Source organism: Microtus ochrogaster, unplaced genomic scaffold (genome assembly GCF_000317375.1).
Source record: "Microtus ochrogaster isolate Prairie Vole_2 unplaced genomic scaffold, MicOch1.0 UNK12, whole genome shotgun sequence".
Taxonomy (NCBI): Eukaryota; Metazoa; Chordata; class Mammalia; order Rodentia; family Cricetidae; genus Microtus; species Microtus ochrogaster.
Genome location: NW_004949110.1, coordinates 8,292,833 through 8,308,186, shown reverse-complemented (window position 1 = coordinate 8,308,186; position 15,354 = coordinate 8,292,833). Strand labels below are relative to the sequence as shown.

The 15,354-nt window shown below is 46.8% G+C and overlaps 1 protein-coding gene across 1 annotated transcript in view; it reads right to left on the bottom strand.

Annotated features, from left to right (window-relative positions):
- Positions 1-2,024: 2,024 nt before the first annotated feature.
- The window catches only part of Nmnat3 (nicotinamide nucleotide adenylyltransferase 3), a 111,018-nt gene continuing 97,688 nt past the window's right edge, over positions 2,025-15,354 (bottom strand). Inside the window, exons 3-5 of the mRNA XM_013353580.2 lie at positions 12,534-12,717; positions 7,693-7,772; positions 2,025-3,340 (exon numbers count right to left, since the gene is read on the bottom strand). Of these exons, the coding sequence (XP_013209034.1) occupies positions 2,937-3,340; positions 7,693-7,772; positions 12,534-12,717 (668 nt within the window). The 3' untranslated portion in view covers positions 2,025-2,936. The remainder of the gene's footprint in view (positions 3,341-7,692; positions 7,773-12,533; positions 12,718-15,354) is intronic.

Sequence of the window (15,354 nt, the reverse complement as noted above, 5' to 3'; positions counted from 1 at the left end):
TTCCTTCTTGACCCACACAGAAGAGTGGGGGCAATGTGGTTCAGATAAGGAGTGGTACCCATCAGAGTGCCAAGTAGTTCTGATGGTACCTTCAGTGGTTAAGAACACTGGTTGCTCTTCCAGAGAGAGGTCTTGAATTCAGTTCCCAGCAACCACAAGGTGACTCAAAACCATCTCTAGTGGGATCTAATGCCCTCTTCTGGCATAAAGGCATGCTGCAGATAGAACATTCATATACATATAAAATGAATAAATAAATTAATCTTAAAGAAAACAAGTGATCACTTGGAGTGAGTGATGCTGAGGCCAATGAATCTCATTAGAAAGTCGATTCTGTTGGTTCATTTGCAGGGGGCCCATAAGTCTTCCTGGAACTAGTTCTCCAGAGTGCAATAGCAATTCTTACCTGCAAATGACAAGATTTTTTTCTTGAACTTTGGAAGCTTCCAGTCTGACTAGATGGGTGCTGGACTCAAAGAAGGGCATAGAAACTGAAACCTGGGGGGTGGGGGTGGGGGTGGTGGTATGTGCTTGGAGTCCCAGCACTTGGTAGGCTGAGACAGGAGGATTGGTGAAAAACTAAGGCCAGGCAGTATGGCTAACCTAGCAAGTTTCAGGCCATTCTGGGATAAGAGTGAAATCTTGTCGAACAACAACAACCCCAAACTAAGAAAACCAAATCAAAACAGAACCTCAAAATCAAAGCACAAACCCAAAATATATTCTCTTCTTTTCTTTCTTTCTTTCTTTCTTTCTTTCTTTCTTTCTTTCTTTCTTTCTTTCTTTCTTCCTTCCTTCCTTCCTTCCTTTCTTTCTTTCTTTCTTTCTTTCCTCGCTCCTCCTCTTCCTTCTTTTTCTTCTTCTCTCCATCCCTCCCTTCCTTTTTTTAAGTAAGAAAGAGAAAGAAAATTAGAGCTGGAAGAGTCTAGAGCAGACCTAACCACATTCTCCTCTTTGGAGTTGAGAATCCACACCTCCAGCGGTGGAAGGAGCTAAAGGGCTACTGTGTGCAGTTAGACAAGCTATTTGCTCCGTATTTCCCCGAGTGAGCAAGGCTCTCAGGGACCTCTTGGAGGCCAGAACCTAATCAAGGAGGGAGTCTGCAGGGCCTCACAGAATGGTCACTGTGCTCTGAATTTCCTCTTCCGTGTTTCATGGCTCACATGCATAGCGGGAGTTTTCAGGGGGTATTAAATGATCCTCCTTGTCTGCCCTATTGCTTTCCTGTGTCACTAACTATGTAGCAAAGATGGGCCCGTACAGAAGGTGGAGACTTGGAGTCTGTGCCAATCCTTCAGCAGGCACAAAGAGCAGACTCCCAAAGATTGATCCAGGAGTGGAGTGGCAAATCCCAAACTTTCTTCTCATCTTTTAGGGTGCACAGTAACCTAAAAACCACAGTCCCCTGCTTTAGATTAGAAATCTGGGTTATGCTGAGAAGCCATTCCTTCCCTTCTCCAGTTTCATCTCTGCTGCTGCGATCAAACACTCGGACCAAAAGCAAATTAGAGAAGAAAGGGGTAATTTCATCTTATACTTCCAGGTAACACAGTCTGCCACTGAGGGAAGTCAAGGCAGGAACTTGAAGCAGAAACCGTGGAGGCAGGCTGCTTGCTGGCTTGCTTAAACTCATGCTCAGCTCCCTTTTTTTATACAACTCAGGAATACCAGCCTAGGGATTGATGTTGCCCAGAGTGGGCTGGACACTTCATTAGTTAACTATCAAGATACCTGCTTCCAAAACGTGTCCACAGGACAAATTTTGATCTGGATAATCCTTAATTGAGACGACCTCTAGGCAACTCTAGGCTGTGCTAATCTGACTAGGACATTTCTCTACTTCTAGTACTTAGGACACAAACTTTTAAATTCACGCCACTTAGATTGGAACAGGAACAAATTTCAGAGCAGCTAAAATGAGGAGCAACAGCTGGAACACTGGGCATTAATGATATAACAAAGAAAAAAAGAAACTTTTCATTAGTACTTTTTGATGTCAATTTATTATTTATCCTTTTGCCAATATTCAAACAGTCAGGCAGTCATAAAACATTCAAAAGAGCTTCTAAAACAGCTAGGCATCTGCTTTACTTCAGTTCCTCTTTAGAAATCAGGATATCGGGAACCCTAGTGTTTAGAGGATAGCAGTGTAAAAATACTTGCTGTATCAAAAATATTGCTTGAGGGGTTGGAGAGATGGCTCAGTGGTTAAGAGCCTTTGCTGCTCTTCCATAAGACTGGTTCCCAGCATCCACATCAAGTGACTCACAAGTGCCTATAACTCCATCTTCAGGAACTCTGAGGTCCTTCTGACTTCTCCTCATATTCACACACACACACACACACACACACACACACACACACACACACACACACACAATCTTACACATATTGCTTGGCTACAAAATAGAAACAATGTGGTCAAAAATTTTTTATGCTACACCACAGGCAGACAGAAAGGCAGACAGGCCATGGTTGGTAAGAGAGTCTACACTGGAAATCAATGATGCACCGTTTCCAGATTTCTGAAGCCTCACTTGGTATTATTCTGTTTGAAAGAAGGATGTTGCAAAGGCCCCCTGTTCAGTAATTAGCACCCTGTCAAATCCTGCCAGTCAAGACCACCATGCTGCACCTGGTCTGAGTTTTTCTTAAATGCAGAGGGCAACTGTGATCCAACCCCTCAGGGGCTGCCGTGTTCAGAATAGCATCAGTGTGCACCAAGTAAGCAGGTCTCCTCAAAGGTAGAGGGGTTTTGCCTAATCCGAAGACCTGCCAAGCCATTTAGTTGCTCTGTCCCAGAGACAGAAAAAATCTCTCCCTGCAGCAGGAAGTCACCCATGGCATCACCATGGTAGAAACAAAACAAACAGAAAGGGAAACACGGACCCCAAAGCCAAACAAAGCCCTTGACTGCCCATTCTTCAGGAGGCCCTCTAGCTAGTGTTTCCTTTTCCTTTCCAGGGACTGCCACAGCTGTAGAGACCATGCTCCCTGATGTAGGTGATGACGGCATCAGGGAGGAGGTACTTCACGCTCTGCCCTTGGGCCAAGGCTTTCCTCACAAATGTGGCACTGATCTCGTTCTGAATGGGCTCCCTGGCCAGGTGAATGTTGTGCTGGAACTGTCGGAGGATGGGAGAGTCCAAGATGTACCCTTTCGGGTCGTGCCCGCGCCGGCTCACACACACCAAGCCAAACTTCTCCACTATCTCCTGGATGTGCTCGTCTTTCCAGAGGTTGGGGGTGTGGAAGGTCTTCAGGACATCCGCCCCACAGAGGAGTTTCAGTTCGGGGCCTGCAGCAGAACAAGGGCGGATCCCAGGGAAGTTACAGGAATCTGAAGCGATACAGTAACATTATAAGTCATGATTTTGGCAACATCGCTTTTGTTTAATATTGGCAAAGTGTCAAACTAAGAAAAAGGATTTTGCCTTTTAGCACTCAGTGCTACTACTACAGAGGTCTGTCTGTGGTTGCTTTGGACCAGGGCAGAGAGCGTCCTAGAGGAGACCATGCTGTCCCCAGACGTCCATTATCTGATGAGACTTTTAAAGTCCCCATATCAAGAAGATGTGAGCGCTGGACAAGTCACCACCCAGCATCCATTCAGCCCTTGTTATTATAAGCCCCCGAGGACCTAGCATTTTCATACAAAACCTCATGACATTTCGTCATTTCATCATCAACAGGCTCTCTGGAAGACAACAAGGTCTCTACAATCCCAGCTGGTGGCCTTTGCATTTTCATTTGCAGTATGACAGCTCTAGGACAGATGGGCAGTGTGGCAGCCTTGTGGAGTCTATTCTAACATTTTTGTGTTCTTAGCATGGTATACTACTGGACACAATGTGTGAGCTAACATGTGACCCTCCGAAAACATACGAGGAAGGTCTGTTGTGCCCACTCTGCAGGGGAGAAACCAAGGCACAGAGCGGCTAGGAGAGAGAGAGCTCATGACCTCAGGCGGGAAGACTGAATGAATGCAAACTGGCAGCCAGTTTCCAGGTGGGGCACCTGTAGCTGCGGGGTTCTGCTGCCGCCTGCTGGTGAGAATCTGCATGTTCGTCACGAACAGGAAGCCCGGAGACACTAGAAAAGGAAGGGATTAGCTGTTTATGTTTTTAAGGGCTTTTCATTCAGTCGCTAATCCATTTTCCTATCCACGTATTCTCCATCTCCGCAGAAATATCCACCTAATACGTATGAATTATCTCCTTATTTCTAAAGCAATAAAGTTGTGCTACAAATTATCCAGTAACTCACACCTTACTAATTTGGTATGGGTTTGTATTTTCCAACAGCTGTGAGGATTTGCTCTAATTCTTATTTATTGAATCACTGCAGGATAGTAAGAGACCAGGGTTTGGCCTTTCAAATAACTGGCTCAATGATACTCATTTGATTTCAGCATCTCCTGGGACCTGGGGCATATCCGCTGTTTCTACAGGTCATAGAATAGACAAGACACTTTGTCTTCTCCTACTGTTCCCCCTCTTTGTGTATGTGTGTGTGTGTGCGCGTGCATGCATGTGTACACACCAGAAGGGGATGTTGAATTTCTTTCTCTATTACTTTCTTTGTGTTATTCCATTGAGGCAGGGCCTGGAGCTTATCACTTCTGAGCTAGGCTCACTGCCAGCAAGCCACAGCAATATTCCTGTTTCCCATCCCCCATGGCCAGGGCTACAGGTATACATAGCTGAACCCGTCTTTTTACCTAGGTGTTAGGACATGAACAGTCATGTCCTCACACTGGCACGGCAAGCATACGGCCACCTCCCCAGGTTCTCTTAGTGGGTTCTGTGGCGAAATTTTTGACATTTCAGCTTCCACATTAGATATGGATTATTAATATCGACAGAAAAAAATAATATTCACTTTGAGCTGTGACTAGAAAGGACTGAGATCTGCCCCTCAAAGGCACGTCTGTGAGGTTGGAAAGTCCCTGTTATCCCCTGAGACAAGACAGTGAAGTGATCAACTCTCATGGCTACATGTGCCTCCGCCTACAACTCCGGGCTCATAGCGCCCCTTCAAATTCATTCATATACATGCTACAGATCAAGTAAGTGTCCAAGTTCAATATGTAATTCAAGAATAAAGGCTGGAGGATGGAGAGATGCTCGGCAGTTAAGAATACTGGCTGCTCTTCCAGAGGACCAGGGTTTTACTCTCAGCACCCATAGAATGGCTTACAACTGTCTCTAACTCCAGTTCTAAGGGGATCCAATGCCCTCTTCTGGCCCCTGTGGGAACAGCACGTGCATGGAGTACAAACATACATGCAGACACTACTTCCCACCAAATAAACAATGAAAACTGAATAAAGGTTGCCAGTGTGACTTGCCTGACAGCCACACAGTGATGTAAGTGGGAGGTCTGTGGGTATCTGGTGAGCAGTCCACTCTGATGTAGCTGCAGACTCTGAAAAGCAGATGGGCTAGGCTTATACAAGCAGCAGGAAAAATACTTTAGAACCTAGGAGCGTGAGTGTTTGCTGTCCTTAGTTGATGGCCTTGACAAAGAGCAGTCTCAAGGCGAGTCAGTCTTGGGTGTACATTTCAGATTTCTTGGGACCCTGGGAAAGTGACCTTGCCTGTGGGTCTATTTCTTCAGCTATAAGATGGGGATAGTAAAAGCTCCCTGGAAGGGACAGGAAGTGACAGGCGGAGAAAGCCTGTCAGCTGAGAGGTACGACTACAGCCATGGACGATGACATGCAACTGACACACTATGGGAGATCTACATAGGAGGGCAACAGAGCTGAACCCAGGAATGACACTTGACAGTTGGCACCCACACTAACCATCCCCAGTGATAGGCACAAGATTGGGCACTTGCTGTTTTTACACAAAGAGAGCTCTCTGAGCCAGGCTCAGCCCTATCAGTCCAGGTTGTTGAAGGCCCTGAGGTGTCACCCGTTCCAGTGTGCCACCCGAGCAGCCAGGATCACAGCAATCCATATGAGGACAGGTGAGTCCAAGGAGGCTGCCAACTACAGAGGTGACAGTGAGGCGCAGATATGGCTGCCACCAGTGCTGAGTTCAGCATGTACTCTGCCATCCCAGACTGTGACAACGTAAAATACAACACACAGCTCCCCAAGTGCCCCTTAGAAATAAATATGTCACTGGTAACATATGTGCTGTCCCATCAAAATCCAAGCTTATGCTGAGAAAAGCCCACCTTCCTGTTTGAAAATGTTCATTTTTAATTTTTTCCCTTTTCTGATGATGAACATGCAATGTATGTTCCCGACGGAACATATGGGAACTGTAAGTGTTGAAAACTGAAAACAACAACAGCAATCCATCAGGCTGACTCTGGTTCCACAGCCATCAACATTTTGGTGTATGTTCGCAGGTTTCCATATTGAGTTAGACACACCAACAGTATGGAATTGTGCTTGTTTCCCTCTGAAGTTATGCACACACGATTATATGATGGCTCTTTCACTTCCCCAGGGTTTCTCCACCTTCTTGAAACTTCTGGTGCGGATTCTGCTGTGTATAATCTTTGATCAGCATCTGAGGGCTCCATGACAACTTTAGGATCTGAGGACATCCTCAAATCCTTTCCGAGGTGAGTTTGGGAGTGCTCTCAGAATTCTGAGGACCAGCAGAGACATCACAAGAGTGCCATGGTTAAAAAGTGGTAGGCTCTGTCCTTTTCTCAAAGTCACAACGCACGAAGACACGACAAAGGTTCTGCAAAAGCCTGCAGTGAAGATCTGTTGGAGGTGCATCTACCCTTGGAAGTCTTGAACCCTTTTCCTATGAAAATATTTACCAACTGGAGTTGGGAACCCTGAACCACACACACGGCCTGCTGGAATTTCAGCCAGTGGGGTTAGTGACTCCCAGCTTATGTTACATCCTTCCTTCCCTCCCACGCCCATCCTACACTCCCGAGTATTTGCAGGAGAGAGTCATGCCTTTGACCCTTGACACCGGGACTTTGCCTACTCTGAAATCACAGGACTTGCCTCTACCAAGCAAGAAAAGTGAAAGTAGAGCTCAGGGTTTCCAGTTTAAGAAGATAACCCAAGAGAGCCTCAAGCTCCCCTAAAATTAAGCTTCTTTCTTTGAGTGGCTGCTAGGAACTGTTTTCAACTCAAAAGGCTAAGGTTTATAAAGAACCCCAGAACCAGTCACCAGTTTGTCCCTGTGTGGCCCTCACTGTAATTCATGTCACGAGCACAAGTCACAGGGTGGTTAAACTCCTTTGGGAAATAAATCTCAAATTAGCACAATTAATGCGGTTGGGGTGGGAGTGGGGAAGGCAGGGTGTACGAATTGACCTTTTGACCTCGGAGATCTCTCCCTCTCTCTCTCTCTCTCTCATCTATCTATGTATCTATCTATGTATCTATGTATCTATCTATGTATCTATCTATGTATCTATCTATGTATCTATCTATGTATCTATCTATGTATCTATCTATGTATCTATCTATGTATCTATGTATCTATCTATGTATCTATCTATGTATCTATGTATGTATGTATGTATGTATGTATCTATCTATCTATCTATCTATCTATCTATCTATCTATCTATCTATCTATCATCTCCATACACTACCAGGAAGGTCTCAAGTTCTAGTTGAGGCTGAGAGGGTTGGACAAACCCCATAGGTTCATCAGTCTTCACCTGAATCCCATTGTAGACAAGGGAGTTAGCACCCACCTGCGGAGGCTGATGGTGTTTTGCTGGGGTCTGGGTCTTCCATCTGGGCTGAGGATTTGAGCAGCTCGCTGTGATGGTGCCTGTTGTGTAAACACAAGGGCTCAGGTATGCTGTATTCTAGACCCCCAGCATCATCCCAGAGTCTCAGAATTTAGGACTTGCTCCTACACATCTTAGACCATTCCCTGAATATGGAGGATCTGCCACGTGTCAGGCAGTGCTCCAGGGGTAAGACAGGAAGCAGATGCCACAGAGAGTCCTATTCCGTTCACCTTACCACATTCTGCACAAACTGGGTGGGGGAAGCAGGCAGCCTGATGCTGCCCCGCCCGTGCAGCTCAGCAAGGCCCGATTGGAAACACAGGTGTTAGTGTTGAGTAGGTGCCCAAAGCAGCGGCTCTCAGACAGAGATGTAAGCCGGGTGGTGGCGCACACCTTTAATCCTAGCACTCAGAAAGCAAGGGCAGGTGGATCTCTGTAAATTCGAGGCCAGTCTGGTCTACATAGGGAGTTTCAGGACAGCCAGAGCAACACAGAGAAACCCTGTCTCAAAAAAACCAAAAGACAAACAAAACAACAACAACCCTCCCCAAACAAAAAACAAAACAGACAAATGTAAGTTTGAACATGCATTTTCCTTTGGAAAACAGTAAGTGGTGATGCCTGATTTCAGAATTCTGAAGGTAATGTATAGTAAGCCCTGGCAAGGTGTGGCCTCCAACTGGCTCCAGAACACACTCTGATCATAAAGTTGTGTTTTAAAATGCTATGTGTGGTGGCTAAGAGCCTGGGCTTGGAGAGAGACAGCTGGGATTGGATCCCAACCCCCACACTGCCGGCTGTCACCCTAATGAATGACTTCAAGTCCCAGCCAGCAGGGATGGGTCCTCGTGTGCAAATGGGGAGTGGCGGCAGTGCCACCCACAATGGGTGGTTACGAAGATGAAGGGAGTTAATCCAAGCGAAGTCACAGAGCATGTTAGGGATGATCAGACTTATGCAAATTTGACATGCTCAATTTTAAGCAATCTATCTTTAAATTGAGACTCCGGCACTTCCTTTTCTCACCAAACACAGGTAACCTCAGCACTCCCATATGAGCCAATTTATCTTCCACCGTCCCTGTACTTGAGGGAGCACTGTTACGGCTGTGTTTGAGAGAGGCCATTTACTTTCAGGACTCCGTTCCTTGGGGTGGTAGTGGTCCTGGCTGGCTCTTTGCTGCCTGCCAGTGCGCCCAGTCCTAGGTCTCTAAACTGACCCTATCAGCGTGGCTTCTTGCTTGCCCAGGGAAGCCCAGCAAAGGGTAGCTATGGCAAGAGAAAAGTCAGTCACCCCACACTGCCAGCCAGCATCATCGTTCAGAGCAGTGGCTCTCAACCTTCCAAATGCTGTGGCCCTTTCATACAGCTCCTCATGGTGTGCTGACCCACCACTATAACATTATTCTCATTGCTACTTCACAAGTGTAATTTTGCTACTGTTATGAGTCATAATGTAGATATCTGTGCTTGCTGATGGTCTTAGGTGACTCCTGTGAAAGGGACATCTGACCTAAGGGGCCATGGCCCACAGGTTGAGAACCTGTTTTAGAGGCTGGCTCTGGTATGGTTTCAGAGCCTAGGGGCTGGTGCTTTGTCTGTTATTCACTGTGTGACTGTGATCATCTGAGCATCTCTGAGCCTCCAGCTTCTCATCTGTGAAATGAAGACATTAGTCATGTTTGCAGTGGGTTTGTGAGGTGATATGGGCGGAGACGGACTTCATGAAGTGGCACTAAGGCCTTTTCCACAACATGGGGAAAAGCTACTGTTGTGGCTGGTGACTAGGTGCCTAAGGCTTGTGTGTTGAAGGCTTGGGCCTCAGCTGTAGATCCAGTCACTAAAAGATGAGCTCTCACCTAACCACTGCCCGCTACCAGCACGTTTGTGAGTTGATGCCATTCTCAGGAGATGACTGAAGCTCTGGAAGGTGAGGTCTAGCTGGAGGAAGTAGGTCACTTGGGGACATGACTTTGGGGACCTGGGCCTTATTCTGGGTTCCTGTCTCTCTGCTTCCTGGCCACCGGGAGATGAGTTAGTTGGCTCCACCACACCCCTCCACCTTGATGTCCTACCCTACGATGGGGTGGAGATAGCAATGCTGGATGAGGGCTGGAAACGTTCAAAGTGTAAGGAAAAAGACGATTTCTCACTAAATGGCTTCTTTTAGTCATTTCCCACTGTAAGGAAAAAGTGACACGCCCAGCACCAAAGGCTCTCTCATTAAAGTTGGCTGAGACTTTATGGAACTGGCAAAAATGCCAACATCATCAGAATACAGAGTCTCCACTGAGTCCCTGAGTGAGCTGATAGCACAGTGACCTTTGGAATGCCATGTTGTAAATCCACTGTGACCACATCAAGGGGACACTAAATGCAGCAGATGTTGGGGCTGAGTTCTACCACAATCCTAAAACCACTTGACTTTACAATTTTAGCCTGATTTTTAACCTTTTAAAAACGTCTTAATCAGCTATCTGTTGAAAGAAACTGTTGCCTCTGTTGGCTAACTCTCAAGCACAACAGCACAACCTAAATCATCTGGGACCCTGAAAGATGCCTGTGGTTAGTGTCCGTGCCAGCGAGCTGAAAGCCCTGGCCTGGCAGAGAACCTTAAAGAAAGTTTTCCAAGTGATTTTGGCAGCCAGGGCTGTGACCATGTGTCAATTGCTCTTTAAGTGTATCTCAACACCGATCAGAATCCTGATTCTCTCTTTCCGTGACTGAAGCTGTGGGACTCAAGCCTAGGCAGCTATTAGAACCACCAGGAGCGGTTGAAATACTGGATCATTCCCCTCGTCACCCAGACTGGTGAGATGGCAACCTCTGGGGTGGGTGGGACATGGGTGGTGGACCTCGGATGTCCCCTGTGTGTCCAGTGTCCAGAAGCATTGAGCAAAGGGCATAGGGAAAGAGGAGAATGAGTGCTTGGCAGTGGCTCTGCTCACACGGGCAATCCGCAGCAGCAGCAGAAGTGACACGGAATTGCTATGCCATCACCTCTTTGTCTGTGAATGGTTTCCTGGATTTGAGGACAAACCACAGCCAGCAGTAGAGCTGTAGGGAGGGCAGGTGGCATTAGTTAGCACCTGCCACCCACCAGCTGACGTGCCTGCACCATCTCATCAAACCCACATGGTGTCCTGTGAGCTAGGTGATGCTATTCTCATTTTACTGGGGGAGGAACTGAGGTTCAGGGAGGCTAAATCACTTTCATCAAGCCATTCAGTCAAATGCGGCTTCAAAGCCTACGTCCCAGGCAACTGTGGCTCTCATAGGGAGGGGGAGAAGGGCCTAGTCACTGAGTACTTACTAAAGCTAAGTGGTTTGCTGGATAATCCGCTGTCTTGCTTCTGTTCCCAGCCTGGAGAAGTGAGTGGTGAGAAAGGCACATTTTAAAAGGATGTTCTAGGTGCAGGTGTGAGTGTGAGAGTTGGCTTATCCCAATGGAGGGTTAAAAGGAAGAGGTCATGCATCCACGCGGTTACTAAACACTTGTCCTATCAGTTTGGTAGCAGGTTCTAAGATGGCACTGGAGCCGCTGAATGCTCTGTGGTCCTTTCCCTAACAGAAGGTGTAGGACCTGTATGATTGCACAGGTCACAGCCCTACAGTGCCTTCCAGCAGAGCAGCCTGTAACCAGTGATAAGGCAGGTCCGCCTTACTCCCCTCCAACAACCAGGGCAGTGACCTGCTGCCCTAATGCACAGGGCTGGTCCAGGGATTTCAAATGGCTGTGGACTATGCTGAACACTACTAAGAATTCCAAAGACAAAAGATAATCTATCTATTGACTATCTATGCTCTTAAAATAAGCCCTTCCCAAACCCTTCCCTTTTACATTAGAGTCTATGTTTAGCAAACAAGAAGAAAAGATGGCTATTATATAGGTTCAGTTTTCAAACTTGTCAATGACGAGACGTTAAGGCCCCAGGTACCAAAGGCAATGTGTTGGTTCTAGGACAGGAAAGTTGTTTAAAAATCTTCTTTCAATTATACTGTCTTCATTTTGCAAGTGATAAAGAGGTCTCAGAGAGGTTAAGTCACATGTTCAAGGTCACAGAGGTGCTACATGGTAACAGTGGGCCTGACGCTGGAGCCCTTGGAATCAAGAATATCCCCAAAGCCAGAAGCTGCTCGTTTATTTTTGCCCAGGGACCCCTCTGAAAACATGACTCATCAGGTCTCTCTCTCTCTGGAAGCAGAGGCATTTCTCTGGTCTTAGCTACGAAGTCCTGGCTGGGGTCACCTCAGCAATCTGTCCCATCCTTCCAGTGATGGAGGAAGGTCATTGGTTAAAAAAATAAAGAAACTGCTTGGCCCTCATAGGTTAGAACATAGGTGGGTGGAGTAAACAGAACAGAATGCTGGGAGGAAGAGGAAGTGAGGTAAGACGCCTCAGACAGACGCCATGCTCCCCTCTCCAGGGCAGACGCGATGAAGCAAGCCACCAGGTCAGACATGCTGAATCTTTCCTGGTAAGACTGGTGCTAAACAGATTATTAGAGATGGGTTGATCGGGATATAAGAATTAGCCAGTAAGGGAATGGGCCAAGCAGTGTTTAAAAGAATCCAGTTTCCGTGTTGTTATTTTGGGGCATAAACTAGCCAAGCAGCCAGGAGCCGGGCTATGGGAAGAGGCCTGCAGCTCTTACAACATTCCAGTCTGCATTTGTTATTACAAAAACACACAATTCCTGTTACCTCAGCACCTTCACCGTGGGCTGTGGGAAGAGGCCCGCAGCTCTTACAACATTCCAGTCTGCATTTGTTATTACAAAAACACACAACTCCTGTTACCTCAGCACCTTCACTGTTTCTGTCCACTGGGCCTGCTCGCTCTCCCACGGGTCCACCCGAATCCAGTCAGATGTCTGCAGGGCCAGCCGGGCCATGGCTACTCGGTGATGGGAGGCCACCAGGTCTTTTTTTCCATAGCTGTCATTGACAGGTGAGATGATGCCCTCGACCACCTGGTACAGTCCTAGGCAAGGGAGAAGGGGGACGCCATGCATGAGGAAAGACACTGGCCACCTGGCAGCACAGCGTAGGCTGGTGCTCAGTGTTACACCTCTTCCTGCATGTGAGCAGACATGGCCTCCTGGCGGACCAGTGACCTGTGCTTCCCCTCTAGTGTCTTCAACAACTTAGGGTGGTACTTTATTGAGAGGAAGCTGTGAGGTGGGGGCTAGGGCAGCAGATCATAGGACAAATAGCATCAGGATGCGTTTGATGAACATCACAAGGTACCTTTCTGTAGGGCATTGTATTTGTTTAGTCTTATCCCAAGAAGAGGATTCTGGGCTGGAAAACAAAGGGAGGAAATGCCAGCTAGTCTTTGGCAACTTGACACAAACTAAAGTCGTCTGGGAAGAGGAAACCTCTTTGTGGGATAATCTTTTTGTATACTGTGAAGATGTGTCGCTGTGACTGATGTAATAAAAAGATGAGCGATCAATAGCTAGGCAGGAGAGGACCGGTGATGTTTCCAGGGAGAGGGAGGAAGAGAAGGAGAGATCTAGGCAGGAGAGGACAGGTGGTGTTTCCAGGGAGAAAGAGGAAGAGGAGGAGAGATCTAGGCAGGAGAGGGTAGCTGGTGTTTCCAGGGAGAGAGAGGAAGAGGAGGAGGGATCTAGGCAGGAGAGGGTAGCTGGTGTTTCCAGGGAGAGGGAGGAAGAAGAGGAGGAATCTAGGCATGCAGATTTTGCCAGCAGACTTAGAACAAGTAGGATGTGCTGTATTGAGAAGAGGCAAAAGCCATGTGGTAGGACATGGATTAATAAAAACGAGTTAATTTAAGTTATAAGAGTTAGTTGGGAAAAACCTTAAGCTAAGGCCAAGCTTTCATAATTAATAAATAAGTCTCCATATCATTATTTATGGTCTGGCAGTCCAAGACAGTCTGACAAGAAAAAAAAAAGCTTGCTATAAACCTCAAACTGTCCAAACTATCACACTGGACTGAAGCAAGTCTGTGGGACATTTCCTAGATTAAACGTTTGATATGGGAAGGCCCAGTCCACTGGGCAGTGTTACTCCTGGGCAGGTGGTACAGGTGGCACAGGCAAGTAGGCTGGATGAGAACAAGTCGGTAAGTAGCGCTCCTCCATGGTCTCTGTTTCAGCTCCTGCCTCTAGGTTCCCACCTTGAGAAACTTGCTTCTTTTCCTAGAAAAGGCAATGAGTTTATTTAAAGCAAATTCACAATTCTACCCAGATCACGTTCCTGCCCTGGCCTCCCTCAATGACGGACTGACATCTAGAAGAAAAATAAACTGTTTCCTCCTTCGAGTTGCTTCTGGTCATGGTGTTTATCACAGCAAAAGGAAGCAAACTAGGCCAGAGAGAGTCTGGACTGAGGCGGGGTTGGTGACTCTGTGACTCTGCAGTGCTCTGTGGCCAATGAAAGGGAAGCCAGACAGAAGGGGAGGCTGATGGGAAGGCTGAGCTGGTTAACAGTGGGTATTGCCTAAGGACATTGGGCGCCTATGTGGAATTTAACTGATGAGAGACTAACTGGTGTGTTAAGTCCCTGAAACAAGGGCAACTGACCAAGCCTGTGCACTCCGATGATGCTATGCTAAGAGACATTCCTTGTGCCTTCCAGCTTAAGAGCTTTTTTCAGATGAGTCTTAGGGTTTCTATTGCTGTGACAAAACACCAAGACCAAAGCAACTTGGGGAGGAAAGGGTTTATTCTAACTATACTTCCATATCCCTGCTAATCACTGAAAGAAGTCAAGCAGGGCAGGAATCTGGAGGCAGGAGCTGATGCAGAGGCCATGGAGGAGTGCTGCTTACTGGCTTGCTCCTCATGGCTTGCTCAGACCGCTTTCTTATAGAATCCCAGAATATTAGACAGGAGATGGCACCACCCACAATGAACTGGACCCCTCCCCCCATCAATCACCAATTAAGAAAATATCCTACAGGTCCGCCTACAGCCTGGTCTTGTGGAGGCATTTTCTAAGTGAGGCTCCTTCCCCTCAGATGATTTTTAGCTTGCTTCAAGTTGACAGAAAAGCAGCCAGCACGGTGATTGTGTAAGATTTTAAAATATTCTGTCACCCTTCACAAACTATTGTGTGGTTTTTCTCTGCTGGTCAGTTACTACAGGGGAATAGCACTGATTAATTTTCTTTCTTTCTTAATGAATAATAGCTTTTCCATTTAGAATTGAAGGTTTATTTATTTTATGTGCATTGGTGTTTTGCCTGCTTGTAGGCCTGAGTGAGGGTGTTGGGTCCCCAGGAACTGGAGTTACAGACAACTGTGAGCTCCCATATGGGAATTGAACCCCGGGTCCTCTGGAAGAGCAGGCAGTGCCCTTAACTACTAAGCCTTCTCTCCAGCTTTCTGATTAATTTGTAATCACAAACTAACAAACACTGCATTCCTGAAACAATCTCAGTTAAGGAAAGATATCTTATTATTATTTTAAGATTTATTTATTTGTGTGTGTGTGTGAGAGAGAGAGAGAGAGAGAGACAGAGAGAGAGAGAGGGAGACAGAGACAGAGAGAGAGACAGAGAGAGAGACAGAGACAGAGAGAGAGAGACAGAGACAGAGAGAGACAGAGAGAGAGACAGAGACAGAGAGAGAGAGCCTGTAGGAGAATATGAG